This window comes from Pelodiscus sinensis, chromosome 6 (genome assembly GCF_049634645.1).
Source record: "Pelodiscus sinensis isolate JC-2024 chromosome 6, ASM4963464v1, whole genome shotgun sequence".
Lineage (NCBI taxonomy): Eukaryota > Metazoa > Chordata > Testudines > Trionychidae > Pelodiscus > Pelodiscus sinensis.
Genome location: NC_134716.1, coordinates 23,004,365 through 23,020,493, shown reverse-complemented (window position 1 = coordinate 23,020,493; position 16,129 = coordinate 23,004,365). Strand labels below are relative to the sequence as shown.

The 16,129-nt window shown below is 39.5% G+C and overlaps 1 protein-coding gene across 13 annotated transcripts in view; it reads right to left on the bottom strand.

Moving 5' to 3' along the window:
• The window catches only part of NFIB (nuclear factor I B), a 245,222-nt gene extending 232,203 nt beyond the window's left edge, over nucleotides 1-13,019 (bottom strand). For 3 of the 13 annotated variants that reach the window (XM_075931563.1, XM_075931564.1, XM_075931562.1), the window contains exon 1: nucleotides 4,947-5,839. In XM_075931563.1, the coding sequence (XP_075787678.1) occupies nucleotides 4,947-4,976 (30 nt within the window). In that variant the 5' untranslated portion in view covers nucleotides 4,977-5,839. Of the gene's footprint in view, nucleotides 1-4,946; nucleotides 5,854-12,478 lie in introns of those variants that run through there. The other 10 variants (XM_075931560.1, XM_075931567.1, XM_075931572.1 and 7 more) reach the window with 10 other exon arrangements.
• Nucleotides 13,020-16,129: the final 3,110 nt, after the last annotated feature.

The following is a 16,129-nucleotide window of genomic DNA, read 5'->3' as shown; positions in this document are numbered from 1 at the left end:
GTTTCAGGTTCTTATCTTCTACCTAGTTGCAATATGTACTGCATTAAAGGGGGAAATCCTAAATATAACAAACTAGTACATAACACAACAATTCATTCATTCATTCATTCATTCATTCACTCATTCATTCATTCCGCCTGTTTTAAGTAGCATCCTACATACTTGTTCTTGCCCAAATAGGACTTTCTCCCAAAGTACAGTCTCTCTCTGTGAACAAGTAGGAATGTAATTAATCAACAAACTTTAAAAAGCCAAAACCCACTACCAAACATTTTTGGTTTTGAAGGGCGAGATTGTGTGAATGTCTATTTTTTATTTTGTATGGGTTTCTATTTTTAAGCATTATGGAATGGTTATGCACCATATTGAGTAATGTGATACAATAACCCCACAACTTAGCTTTGTTTATGTGATTATATACCAGAACAGACTATTTCTATCTATATAAACTAAAATATATAGATAGAAATTGAATGATTATATTTAATCAGTGAGGTGATTAACTCCATTAGGTAAAAATAATGAAAGTATAACTAATGGCTTAGGGTTCCGAATATTTTCTTGGCAACCTATCAGACTTCAGACTGAGATTTTAGCATTAAAAGCTTCAAATTTAAAAGCAATTTCAGAGTATTCTGAATGTTAAAATCATGTCATATTTGATTTTATATCCCTACCTGTCCCCCTCAAAAAAAAAAAGTTATGAGCAAAGTTGCACATATGGCCAAACATAACCTTCACAAAAAAAATATAAACCAAAATTGAGCCTTAGGGGATGCAAATGGGTATATTATGGTATGAAACATAAAGGCAATGATTCAAATGTTCAGCAGTTTCCAGCAGAGATTTGAACATTTCTCACACTACACAGGCACACAAAACTAGGCCATGCAAAGAGTTAAACCACAATCTGTTCTTTGTGTGGGAAGGCAGTTCTGCACTGAGCAACCACAGCCCACGATAAGACCTCCATATCTCCATACACTTTCTGATGCCATACTTTTTCCTCTTATTAGAGCTAGTACAGAAAGTTTTTTTTTTCTCCTCAGAAAGTCATCTTAAAAGAAAGTCATTTATTAAAATTCTGAAAAAGTTATATTGTGAACATTTCTAATTCATTTTATTACACATTTTTAAACTTGTAACTTCTGGGAGGAGGAAGTTAAAGGGGGGTCCTTTGTCCCACAGCAATATTTCTATATTTAAAATAGGTTACAATGTTTATAATTTAAAATGTGCAATAAAAGTGTATGGAAATATCCCATGATATCCAAATATTGTATATCGAGCAGTTCAGGGAGGTTTCATTAAGGAAATAATGAACTTTTTTTACTTAACTTTACTTTTAGGTACTACATTGAATATTAACAATAATATACAATAGTACCCAAAATCCACAAGTCATTTTATATATTTAAATTTAAAGTCTGAAACTCTAAAACTTTAATGATTCTCCATAAAAATAGAAACTTTATTTTTTATCAACATTTTATTTTACAATATCATAGAATACTTGTAGATATAAAATATATGTTCAAGAAAATATGAAGCAGAAAAGCAGCAAGTTATGTCCTACTGTAAAAGAGTATTATCAAATATCTTTGAGAGATTCATTATGCGTCTGGATTCCTTTCAAATGAAACATTAGTTGACAAGAAGTGCCCCATAAAAATGATCCTAAATGGAGATTTGCTATTAATCATGCACTTTCTCCACTAAACCTCCTAAAAAGCAATCTACTAATTTGATTTTTTCCCCCTAACGTTGGTAGAGGCAATATTGAAAAAGTGATTTTTATGTGGCACTTACCCATGTGAATCATAACTACTCTTGCAATGAAGTGATTTATAAAGGTAAGATTTTTGAGTGTTGTAACAAATGGTTTAGGTGAACCAATACACACCCATAATTTAAACTAACGTAGAGGTTATTTTGAAATATGTATATAGCTTGAAAATAAATTAATAAGTACCTACACTGTAATCACAATATAAAGGTAAACTGATAGGCCAAGCTTCCATTTTCAGAATAGTTTAGAGAGAAACATATTTCCCTTCTCCTTTCCTCTCACCTCTCCTCTTTCTAAATTTCATATTAATCCATCTACTCTCAAATTGGAGACTGATGATACAGTAAACGAGGCAAAAGTCTAGCAATTACACATAGAAAATCTTGCATTCACAATTTCACTGCACGGATTGTCATTATTTTTCTCTATCGCTAAACCATATTTTCTAGCAATATAAAAATAAAACAAGTTATATCACAAGAGCCTAAGCATTTAAAGGCATGCAGTAACTGTTTTCTATCATGTCTTGGCAAGAGAGATGATTTGGAGTTTAGATTCATTCTAACACGGGAAAAGAGAGGGGAGAAATACACTTTATGTGATGTCTATATACTAACATAGTTATTGTGTATCCATTGAATTGATATTTAAGTGATGATGGGTAGCATCCCAATTGCCAAGTATTGTCTTAACAAACTTACTTTTAGATTTCACATCTACTCTAAAAAAGAGGCTCCAGCACTATAACCTCACAAACAGAAGTACAACTTTTGTAAGGCGCTTTATCCTATCAGGTACTTTATTTTGATCTATGCTTACAAGATTCAACAGAATATTTATTATGAGCACATACCACTGCAGCCAAAATATGTCCGAACAATCATATGAATAGAGAATACAGTAGAAATTAAAAGAATTTTAGCCAAGTTTTTTTTTCAAACTGTTAATCTCAACTCTGTATCAGATTCAGTGATATACTATTTAAAAAATAAATAAAAAGAAGACAAAGGGCAAGTCCCCATTTACCATGTAAGCCTAACCTTCAAATTGGGGACAGAGGAGGGAGATTAGTAAAGAAAGTTCAATAATTTCAAACAGAGGGTAGAAACTTTTACAATTAAAGAAAATCGGAACTGTATGTTACTAAATTTGCCTATTTAAATAGCCATATGATATAGCCTGATTGGAAAGGGATGTATTTTATATACAAGTTCTTTACTACAATAGAGCAAAATAATGCTCTTTTATTTAAGCGTGCATAAATCCCATAAATTTAAGTTTTATAAACACAGAAATAGTAACATTTTACTACACATTTGAAAAAATTACGTAATCTATTACATTTTCATGGGAAAGAGGCCGAAAACCAAACATATGAAAAAAAATGTCAGAAGAACAGAATATAGCAAAAGACCATACCTACTATATTACAGGTGAGAGTGAGAAGTTGCTCAATTACTTTAATATAATGGAAAACTATTTTATTTAATTTGTATTATTCGTAGATAAATACTCATGTACAGAAGACTCATTAGTTTGTTGATTTTTTTTTAGGGAGTACACTGATGGAGGGGAGAAAAAATCCACTAATCGTGGATTACATCAGAAGTAATTTCTAGGTGTGTACCTGAAACATATCTACATTTATTCAATACACAGATCAATCTATATGTAATTATATTATTTAATTTTAAACTACAAAATAAAAACTCCTGATACTCTTTTCAAGGTTAATTCATGTTTACTTGCTGAAAGTATCCATATCTAAGTCAATCATACATAGATGCCAAACAAAATATAAACAATAAAAAACGTGTCAGCCAACAAGCTACAGGACTGTATCCAATCAATGAATAAGCCTTATCTCTGTTTTCATCTTCATTCACAATTTCTGAATGATTAAGTCCTTTTAAATCACAGTGCTTTTTAATTATCAAATAACTTGAAATAATAATTTGTCCTTTGTACAAATATAACTGCATTAATATTAGATTTATGATAATACACCACTAGATTTACTTTCTCACTTTTCTTTATCTATTTTTTTGCACCAATGAGGAAGCAAGCAGCTATCAGTTAATCAGTTTACATCACATCCTCCTAAGACAGACTTTTACAAAAACTGCTGAAAACTACTGAATAGTTTTAGAGTTAGTTTACTCTCTGGTATATACTCTAGCGCCAATATATTAATTTCTTATTAAAATGATTATATATATACACACTGTAATAACTTTCAATGTGTTAATGTCTACTGTTAAAAAATAATAGTTTCAAAGAGCTGTAGTTCTGTAATAGTTTCTGTATTGTTTCTTTCACTGCATTTTAAACGTACAGTTAAAATGTACAATTTTCCAGAATCTATGCTCTATACCTCCCCTATTTGAAATAATATTGCAGGGCTTGTCCAAAATGTCCTAAAAACATGTAATCTTGCATGCAGCATTAACAATCATTGCTTATTTTTTTAATAAGGTCCAAGAAGTCATTTACCACCATAACATGACAATAATTATAAGTGCAACTTATATAAAAAGTATTTTTTGTTTCTGAAGTTGCATGCTGAGTTACAAAACAACAAAATCAAATAATAAAATGTTATGTCCCCCGACAGTCAAATAAGAAAATATCCTATAATTTAGTCACTCTAATCAACCTCATACTGTTGGCAGTATATATTATTAATTCAGCACAGAACAGTATTACTTTTGCATCAATCAGTGTTCAATTAAAAATAACATTTTTCCTCTTAAACCCTTTTAGTTGCCATTGAGTGAATAAACAGGAGAGCAGAAGACAGCAGATCAATATTTTCCAGTCTAATCAGTACTTTACAAACCTGCTTTTTAATTTATATATATATATTACCTTTGGCTTTTTTATGCAACAACAATAATATTTATCGAGGGATGATGGCACTTTAAACCAATCTCCCCCAAAACAATGGCCTTGTACAGTTTTTTGTCTTCTGCTGTTTGATTTTGCAACAGGAGTTTGGACCCTGACAAGCAGCTATAATTGTGCTTTAAGCCGTTACTACTATTAGCATGACTCATTATCAATCTTGTTATATGTAGCTTCATATATATATATATATATAGTGTGTGTGTGTGTGTACACACACAATAAAAAATATAAAGTAAAAACGCATCTGTACCTGAGTGAGACAGATGGGAGAATACATCATGACTTCGCTTTGAGAACACACTTCCCGGAGAGCCCCTAAGAAAAGCCTCAAAAGGGAATAATTTCATCTATTCATTTTAGACATCTGAGAACGCAAGGAAGATGAAATCAATCAGGCCGGGATTCTGCCCCTGGATCACCGCAACTTCACAGCAAACCCCAGTCCTCCTTAAATAGCCAAAGATTCAAGTTCACTCCGTGTGCTCGCTTTCCCGGGGTGAAATCCAATCTACACTTTTAACCCTCTTGTTGTCGGCGGCGCAGGAGTCTCGCTTTTGCTGCTGCTGCTGCTTCTGCGGCTGGATTTCGGAGGAAGGGGGTTTTCGGGGGCGGGGGGGGCGGACGGGAGGATTTTTGCTGTTTGCTTTTTGGAGAAGTTAGCGGTGGTTGCGCTGTCACCACGCTACCAAAGTTCAAGGTTACAGCTCGGAGCGGAGCAGGAAAGTCCCGGAGTAATCGCAGGCGAAACTTTGCAAGGAAGAGACCATGTGCGTATGTGAGAGTGAGTGAGAGTGTGAGTCCCCCAAGGCTGGGAAATGCTTCGCAGCGCGCAATCTCCGGGCTCCTCTCGCAGCAGCCTGTGCCTCTCCCTGCCTATGCACTCCCTCCCCTCCCCCCCCACCCCCACCGCACCAATGTGGGCAATGTTAAGAGGCTGCTTTCCAAACGCCCACTATAATAAAAATGATCTCTTGAAAATTCAAAACCATAAATCTCTGCCTCGCTCCCGCCCCATTTGCTCGTGCTCCGCACAACTTGGAAGTTGAGAAACCCACCGGTGACACCCTCTGGACCCCCTTCCCGTCCTCGCCCCCAAATGAGACTTCAGGATTTTTTTAATTATTTAATTACACAATCATCGCTCACACTCCTCCCGCAAACACATTCCTCTCCCCCCCCCCCGCACCAGATCCCCCCTCCTCCTCTTCATCAATCATCTAGCAGAAGAATCCAGCACATTTTACAGACGTGCCTAATCCCCCCCTCCCGAAAGGGTTTGGGGGTTTTTGGGGGGGGGAGTGTTTTGAGGGGGGTTATTAGGGGCGATTATTGCAGCCGCCTTTGCAGAGCACTCGAGTAATAAACCCACTTCCCTCTCTGCCAGTCCTGGAAGTGCCAAGCGGAAAATTCCCTCAGAGCCAGCCAGGGGCAGGGGCGGCTGCAGCAGCCAGGCTCTGTACTCTGGCCCCTGCCTTCCCAGCCGGCAGCCGCGGCGCGCACCACGCGATGGGGAGGCGGGGGTCTGGGCGGGAAGCTACAACTTCGCCAACTCGCCGCTGCGCCTGGAACCCGAGCAGCAGGCGGGGCAGTGGCCGGGATTTCTGCGCATTCCCAGCGTGGGCCGCCTGCAGCCCTGGCCCGCTCGGTGCTGCACGGCGCGACTGCGCTGTGCGTCTAAAACCCGGCCGGGCTTTCGCTCCTAGCCGCGCTGTCGGCTACGCCGGGTCAGAGGCGGCGGGGGAGAAGCCGGGGCCTCCTGCTCTGGGCTGCTTCTGCCTCCCTGCCAAGGGAGCCCCTTACACGTGGCCCCCTCCCTCCGCCTTGCAGTGGCAGCCTGAGCAGCACACGCCCACAGGCACCCGGCTAGTCTGTGGGGCAGGCGAGACCTTTCCTTGCTCAGAGGCTCTGCGATAGGGAGAGGTCACGAGCGCAGGGGGGGGGGAGGCTCTTTCCTGGCGGTCCCAGTGGGGTGCAAGAAGCAACTCGCCGGGCATCAACCAGCCTGGAGGATGGGGCCCGCGGTAGCAAAGTCTGATTTCAATCTTCCAAACCAGCATTACTAGGCAGCAGAAGCCCGAGGACGCGTTTCTTGGTCCAGGAATGCAGTGAATGAAACTTATTTCTCCTCCTGCAGGGGAGGGCAGTGATGCAGTGCGGATCTCGGGGGCAGGGGGCACCCACCCCACGGGCGCTGCTGCTGCCCCCAAGGGGAAGGAGAAGCTGACGGAGCGCCTGAGCCGTGCCAGCTCCTGCAGCAAGCAGCCTGAGTTTAAACTTCACTGCGGTTCGGGATTGAGAGTCTCTCTCGCCTAAATTGTCCTGAAGGGACCAGTGACTTTTCCTTTTCCAAAGTGGGAGCTATTCACGTCAGTTATTCACAACGACACATCAAGAAAAGTAGGCAGGTTCAAGTCAACCATGAAATGGTCACTTTTTAACCCCGTCCTGTCCTCATTAGGGAAATACTCAAACACAGCCCATTTTCAAAGAGGGCTCTTAATGAGGAGAGCTTGCCAAGTCTACCAGCTGCAATTCCCATAAATTTACAAGCCAAAGGAAGGGGGAAAGGGAGGGGGCTCGTACAAGACAGGTAATGTCAAAGGAAACAGCAGGAACCCAAGACATTAACCCTTAGGAGAAACCTATATGCATACATTTGGGTGGGTAGTTGCACTTCCAAGCTCTGAATATCACTGTTTGAACAAGTCACGTCTCCTTGCCCTTTTAAGGATCGTACTAAAAAGTGACAAGCCAATTTGGAGCACGCGCTTAGACAATAAGTGATGAAGCAAACTCGAGGTTAACGCTAGTGGACACATTTAATTTCATATCTTGCACAGAAAACACCAGATCCTATCATATTTCCCCCCCCCCCTTTTTTTACAGACACTGCAAAAAGCTGATAACGCCAGCTATATTGGAGTTTCTCTTTGAATAAATATTCAATGGAACTGGAGTTAATTTACCATAAAAGACATTCCCCTTGGCACAAACGCACTAATGTCCTTGAACACCTCTTTAAGCGCTTGGACTCCTACACAACAAGCCATTACGGTGGGTCTGCTCTAACGCGGCAATATCTTTCTCACTTCTCTCCCTAACCCACCTCAGACTTTTCTTAAAAAAAGAAAGAAGAAGAAGAAGAAGCAACCCTCTGGAAATGCGGCCTCTGTAAACTTCACAGATTCTATAACTAGCCCCTCCCCCAGGCAGAAATACCAGAAGGCCCATTCCTAAGTACTGGGTAAGGGACCCTTTTTTCGCCAAGGACATTTACACTAAAAGCAACAAAGTGTGACAAGCTTTTCAGATCGATCAGCGAGACAAAGAAGGGGCGCAAGGTAAGGAGAGCCAGGGAGGCTGAGGGTTTCACAATCAGGAAGAAACTCCAGAGTGAAATGGGTGCGGTTGTTCTCCCTCGCACACACACGAACAGGAAAAAGAACAGGGGATTGATTACACATGCATGTATATATTCGCTGTTATTAATAACTGGTTTTTACTTCCACTGAGACAAAGATCAGCCAGAGAGGGAGTGAGCGAGAGCTGAGTCTCACTGCCTGGGGTCCCCATGTGGACGGCTGTGTCTGTCTCCCTCTGTCCTCAGGCGCCCTGCACACACACCGCCTGGCCCCTCCACTCACTAACACTGGAGGACCAGCAAATCAGCGCTACTTGTTCAACGAAATACCACACCAACTCCAGGCCTTTCCAGGAATAGATTTGTTAGCTTGGGTAACCAAACTCATTCTTAGGAAGACTTCCGTGGGGAGAGAGTGGAAACGCTATGATGATTAATCCCAATGAATGCCCCCCTCTCTAATAAGTAAAATAGAATCACAGCATGCTAATAGCGTCTCAGGACTAGAGAAAGTTTTACTCTCAGATACAAAGGTACAGCAACTCGCTTACAGCAAGACTACTCCCCCCTTCTTTTTTTTTTCTTCCTCTCCCGTCTCCCTGCCTCCTCCGGCTAGGATCGCCTCTTCAGTAAATTAACCCACGAAAGATCCTATGTGGTAGAACAGCCCCTGTGGCAGAGCAATTTGGCATTTTACACTACAGGAAAACAAACAAAAGAAAAGTTCCCCTTTCAAATTAGAAAAGTTAAATGGGCATACGATGGTGATTTTTTTTACTTTGTGGGGGAAAGACCCCAAATTATCAAAACAAATCTTTAAAAACGTTTTAAAAGTTATTTGCTTAGGTTCAGATGTATATGAATACTGATGTCTCATGTACCTAAGTAGTGAAAACAAACCATAACTGCGAATGGGCGTTGGCATGCAGCGAAATTATTTATGAAGGTAGCTCAAACACCTCAGAGCACCTAAAAATGAGCGACTATTGTTGCAAATTCTGTATTATTTAATATCCTGACTTTCTGGCAATTTCTCATCACACATAGTTTCCTACCATGGCAATTTTGGCTTCTGTATTTGAAATACTTGAGGTAAACAGACCTTCATATAGTGTTTAAAATCCACATAGGTATGTAATATTAATACATACACCCACACACAAAAATCGCCCACCTGACCTAACCATTGAGTGACACTGAGAACTGCTTTGATCTGCGTTAGTGCTTAGAGAACCTGCTATTCTATCACAGGAATGGGAACAGTATATTCTGCCAGTGACAGCTTAGAGGAGTGATGTGAGTATGCATTTTATATTATGTGAAAACTTCATAAAACAAATATCCACAACGGAAGCGAAGACTACTGTGGGAGAGAAAGAGTAAAATGCCTGTTTGTTAGATCGCAGTTGTCGAATCTGTATTTTAAATTCTCTCTCGGAAAATTAATACCATTCTGGAGTTTCCTCTTCCCAGCATCCTCTAAAACCCCTTATCTGGCATCCTATACTTATTTCACTGGGAGCTATTTGCGTTCCCTGGGGACAAAACTAAGCTGGGAAAATCACTGTTAATAACGTTATTGTCGAAATACCAACGCACGCAGTTATACAGGAATCGCGTCTCACTGTGCCTATATTTCACGTACATTGGTAGCTTGAAACTCACTGGGCAGCACTGATTTCAAATACAATCTGAGACTAGCGAACTCGACTACATGGAAAACTAGAAACACTTTTTTTAAATGAAAGGCCAAACAAACTTTCTCTGCCTTCCCCCCCCCCCCTCCCCCGCAGCAGGTTTCCACGCACGATTCAGACTTGTAGTTCGATTGGACTCCCGTGGAAACAAACGCTCTTACTGTTTTAACACAATATCTGCACGTTCTAAAGAGCGTTTGTAGTTATATTTCCAGAGGATCATAAAAGTTAAAAATGGTAAGGCCCGTTATGTCATCAAGACTCTATTCTTTCTAATATAAGATTCCAGTTGATATCCTTTGTTCTAATATTTTGTTTAATTAATCTTATCGTTTATGCCTCAAAATCAAGAGAAGGATATTGTGAATGTTGGCCTGTATATAATCTGACTATTTTAGTATACAAAGTTGTGAATTTCCTAATTTTCTAATTAGCCATTTCTGTCTGAATATTCTCTAATCGTGCATTAAAAAAAAACAACGTTCGGACATTTGGCAGGTATTTCAAATAATTTAGTACACAATAATCGCCTACTCTTAAATTTCTATTTCAAGAGGCTCTTGTGACTCAAAAGCTGTACGCAGCAATCCATGTTGTAACATCAACTTTTCAACTTCATTCACAGTAAGAAAATTAAGCTTTTACTCGTTACATACACAAACATTTACATGTGTACGCACATATAGCATAAGTTCACTAAATTATGCATCATATACATCACAATGTTATATTGTGTGTAATAAACAGTCTGTTGAATATGACCAATAATTATGAATTGCAAGGCGATTCAGGATTCCTTGTGACATATCCAATATACACAAAGCTGCAGATGTTTATAATATCATGTAATTATAGTTTTGTTCAGTTTTCCAGAGTATATTACATCTGACTGATTATGATAGAAAATAAATATCTGGGAAAATAAAGAGTGAAACTCTCAATATTTTAACTGTTCACAACGTCTCAATTCAGTTTTTATATGCCGCTGACTTTTACCGTATAGATTTTTTAAAATGTGAGCAGTTAAACTTGTGACTCTATAGTATCACACCTATATATTTTCATCATAAAATTACTATGCTGTGGGCTTTTTCTGAATTGTCACACACACACACACACACACACACACACACACACACACACACACACACACACACACACACACACACACCATCTATCTCACTGGGTGTGTGTGCTTGACCTCTGTCCACATATGGTTTGATGATGACTCTAATATCCGAGCTCTCTCTGTCTCACAGACCAGAAAAATGAAAACATCCAACCTCAAATGTAAAACTGTAAACCACAACGTTTTGTGTTACACAACGCTGCAGTTTTTACTCTGACTGCGTAAAGGTCACAGTTGCAGCCTTACAATGGAATGGATTGGAAACCCATTCTCGTTAATAGAGCGAATTCTCTCAAAACTCACATTAACTAATCTTAAACTTCCTGGCCACGCCAAAAAAAAGTAGCAGCTGTATCTTTTCTCTGACCGTTTCCACGACTTTCCAGATTTGTTATGTTTTTTAAGGTTGATGTAAATGTCTATACCAATAGAGTTCAAAAGTTAACTTTTTTCCTTTGATTCAATGTTAAGTTACATGGGTTGCGGCTCAAGATCACTTCAAAGAAAGTTAGAGTTAAGTCTTGTGTATTTTGGCGCCTTTTCCCTGCCAGCTACTGTACTTGGGAAAAAAAACTTGGAGATCTTGTCTGTCCCGTCTCAAGTTCAATGGCAGCCCTTTCCAGCAGCAGGAGTAGGAGAAGATGGCCATTTTCGCAGCCCTAATAATAATTCAGATCACGCCACATCGGCATCTTGTGTCAAAGTCGAAACTGGCTTCCCCGCCCCCTTCAACCTGAGAGCTGCCAAGTCCTCACACACTCCGCATTCAACCACAACTTAATGGATGGGATATTGTGCATTAAAATGTGGCCCAGACACACAGGCGAGGACAGGACAAGAGGGGAAAGCAGACAGACAGACACACATACACACACACAGAGAGAGAGAGAGAAGAAAGGAATGAATTAAAGTACATGCATGGCTCCCACAGTACAGTGAAATAAAGGGAGAAAGGAACCACAGGAAAGCCACAAAGTAACTTTTAAAAACAAATTCAAAGATACCAAATTAACACTTCATATTGCAACATGAAGCATCCGAGCTAAATTAACTAGCACAACAAACAGAGGATCAGTGCCACTTTTCCTCAGAAGTACACATTCCCGGTGAAAAGTGCATTCATTACAAAATGTGCCCAGACGGCTAGAAGGACAAGAATCACAAAGGTGAACAAACAAAGAAACTACAGCAACAACAAAGGGGAAACTAAAACTGTCGCGAGACACAAATAAACCAGCATTTTCATTAATCCTTCCCAGGGTTTAACTGATAGCTGCCTGCCAGAGAAGAGGGGGAGGGGGAAAAGTTGAAGCAGGAAATGTGCCAAGTTCAGCACTTTTGGACGCAAACTCCCATCAACTGATTCCTGGCATAAAAGTGTGACCCACATACAAAAGCTGCCAAAAAAGCAAAATATAAACAATCCACCACTTATATCTCATCCTGCAAACCAGAAGTGATATCAGCTTTTAGGAAGGGGATATAACATCCACTCTGAAACCACAGACACACAATCTCAGCCTAGAGGGAAAAAAAGAAGGAACAGCCAAGCAAATGAAAAGGGGGGGAAAAGCATAATTTTCAATGCCACATACCATTGCACTGTATTGCATTAAATAAATGGGATCCTGAAATCTGTAACACACAACACAGGGCCGTTGGCTTCACATTTCTCAGGTAACAAATTTATTCTTTTCTCAAGAGCTCGGTGTGGTTTGTTTGTTTGATTTTGTTTGGATTTCCAGAAGTGGCCTTCTTTAAAAAAAAAAAAAGAAAAATATTATTGTTTGCTCAGGTTTTTTTTTTTTAACGGAGACACCAAACAGGAAGAAAATTCTTGGCCAGAGGAGGGGGAAAGGCGGTAAAGTTAAAGTCTATAGGCAGTGGGCAGCCCCCTCCTCCTTCTCCTACTCCTCCCGCTTTCCAATCTTCCTTCCTCTTTGAGTTGCAAGGCTGGAGAGCAGGTTTTGGTGGCTGACTTGAACGCGATCCAGGAGAGGCTGAGACGTGTGTGTGTGTGTGTGTGTGTGTGTGCGTGCGTAGAGCTGGGCTGGTCTCTATGCATGTGTGTTGCGGCCTCTTTTTTTCCTTCCCTCGCTCTCTCCCTTTCTCTCCCCCCTCTCGGGTCTGGCTCTGCGACTGCAGAATGAGCTGGCGATACTAGCGCGGAGCTGCGTACTTGGCCTCCTTCCACCTCTTTCCGATTGGCCGGGCCATCGGCGGTGGCTCCCCTTAACCACCACCCACTAAACCCTCACTCCCCCTCTGCCCGCCGGAGCCCTTGGGAAGAGCGGCTCTTCGTTTCCGCCTGGCGGCTGCATGAAAAACCAAGGAGAAAGCTAAGGCGGGGGAGGGGGTTATTTGCATATTCATACCCGGACATCCAATGACAGAGAGGGAAACCGGAGGAGGCACCGACAACCCCAGACAGGTCAGGGACCTGAAATCAGTTCTTCAACTGAGTCGATGCTTTTTTCCGTATAAACCTAAGGCTTTGTACGCGCGCGCTGGAGAACTGTCCTGGCTGCATTGTTTCAAATGTCTCGGACGCTCGCACGGCTTTTGTTCTCAAACAGAAGTTGATCATAATCCCCATTCACTTAGGAAAGAGGTTTAAATTTTACTCATCACGATAGCTTTATGCCCCGGATAAAAATATGTGCAACGATATAGATAGAGTACTATCCAATGGAAAATAAGCTACTCCTGTTACATATGCTAGAAGATACTTACCTTTATTTTTTAGAAAGAAAAAAAGAAAGAAAAAGAAATTCACTCAGTTATTATTGAGGTCAAACTACCTACTAGCTAAGCCCACCTTTTTGTGAGCCCCAAAATGAAGTGAACAGGAATGTTGCAGGTGCAAGGAATTACAAGATAAAGCTCCTGGTGCATACACAAAAAAATGCATTTAAATGGGAGCTAGAGAGTTCTGGGAACTTCTCAAAATCAGGCTTTTTGATTTTGATGCCTACCTCTAAATTGAGGCCCCAGATTTTAAAAATGTATCATTTGGTATATATGGTTGTGACTATTTTCTTCCACTATTTGATCTGAGGAAGTGGGTCTGGCCCACGAAAGCTCATCATCTAATAAACCATCTTGTTAGTCTTTAAAGTGCTACATTGTCCTGCATTTTGCTTCAGCTACCCCAGACTAACACGGCTACATTTCTATCACTATTAGCATAGTTAAGTCTACCTTGTCCTGCATTTTGCTTCAGCTACCCCAGACTAACACGGCTACATTTCTATCACTGTCACCCTATATACTGTGCTTGTCTGTAGATCCAATCCTGGTACCTTTGAGTTCAATGTAGCAGGGGTGGCCTCTGTTACTAGTAAAACTGTGACAGTGAATGAAGTTTTGTGTACAAATATATACTTTTCAGGAGTTTCAGTGACAACACAAAAATTGCTCTAAGCTGAGTACTGGCAGATGCAGACTTTCAACCTACAATTGATGTTTTTATTAAATGTAGTCAATTGTATCAACACCTACAATTAAACAAAAATTGTCAAGAAATAAAACCATAAAGTAGAAATCCCAAACCAAAAGATGGTAGGTTCTTTTAACTTATTTTCCTTATTTTATTAAAAAAATAAATTAAAATGAAATTTAAAACATATTTTTATTGTGTTTAATTAATGATTGCTAAAAGAGTGTATGCCCTGGATTTTGCAAATTACATGCCATCCAGTTAATTGACTTGGTAGCAGGCCTTTTTCTATGCCAGAGGGAATCTGGTTGTTTTTGTTGTACAGAAGTCAGGCTTGAAATGTTGCAGACAGTAATGTATGTCACTGAAAAATAATAATCAGTCTTTATCACACTTTATTTAAAAAAAAACTGGAAAATGTTTATATAGGTTGAACCTTTCTAGTTCAGCAATCTCTGGTCTGGCAATATTTGTGGTCCAGCATTATTTTAGTTAGCCAGATGTTCACTTATCATGGATGTGACCAACTTTCCCACAATCCTATAAAGTTTGTTTTCAGCCACCAGTCATAACTCTTGGTGTGCTGTGTTGTTATATAGCTCTATTTTACCCCTAAATGTCTCTTAAGGGCCCAGTAAGCAGTGGAAGTGTTGGTAATGCTGGTAGGCAAAATTGACCTCCCATGGTTCAACAAAGTTTCCTAGTTCGGCACCAGTCAGATCCCAACAATGCTGGACTAGAGAGATTCAACTTATATGATATATTATAATATAATACAAAATTCTTACAGTTTTTTAAAATAAAGTGTGTTAAAGATTAATTACTATCAAGTACCATACATTATATATATTATTCAAATATTAAGATTCATATAGGAGCCCTTTACTCTCTGCTGTTTTCATATGTGCCTGGATTTAGAGTGAGCCTGTACTCTGCAACTGATCTAGCAAACCATCAGGAATTCTTCATACTGTATCAGCTGAAAGAAGTAATGGCAATATAGAAACACAGGATAGTTTTAAAGAGATATTATTCTAGCTCAAATCTATATTAATTACTCAAACAAATGGGCATAGATTGAATATATATTAGTATTTGTTTTAATCGTCTTCTTGAACATTTTTATTCAGTTATTTTACTATATATAAATTCTAAGCTTTGATTTCTCATTTGTATAGGTTTTGTGTATCTTGCTTAAGTGTATATATATATTCTTTTACAAATATAATCAACATCCACTGTCCTCTAGTAGAAAGCTGGAACCCTACATTCTAATGCATATTCCCTGGATTTTGCAGCTTTTTGTTCTGAGAAAAGTCAAAGTTGTGTGGCAGTTTTATTTAAAATTTTAAATAGGAAAACTCATATATTCAACAGCAGCTCCTGTGTGATTTACTGATACTCAGTTTCTCACTTGAAAAAAAAAGTGGGAGGCAGTTTGGGAATGGAAAAATCTCATTTGTTGAATTTCTGCTAAAATGAGCAGTAGTGCAATCATTATCAATATTGATACTTAATATGTCATCTTTATGTATATATATAGAAAGATCTCAGCTCTCAGAGCTATTGTTTGAAGAGCTCACAGACTCAGGAAGTCAGCATTGGTTTGGTAAACACTGTTCTTATTTTCAAGGTTTCTTCACAACCAAGAGGCAAGAAAAGATAATGTAAAATTATAAATGAAAGCCGCACTTTTGGAATAGGAATCTGTGACAAGTGGCTTGACACTACAGCAAATTCTGTCAGCAGCACAGTCACAAAACAATCAAATTCTGTGAGCATACAATTCCAGAATAAACAGTCCCCT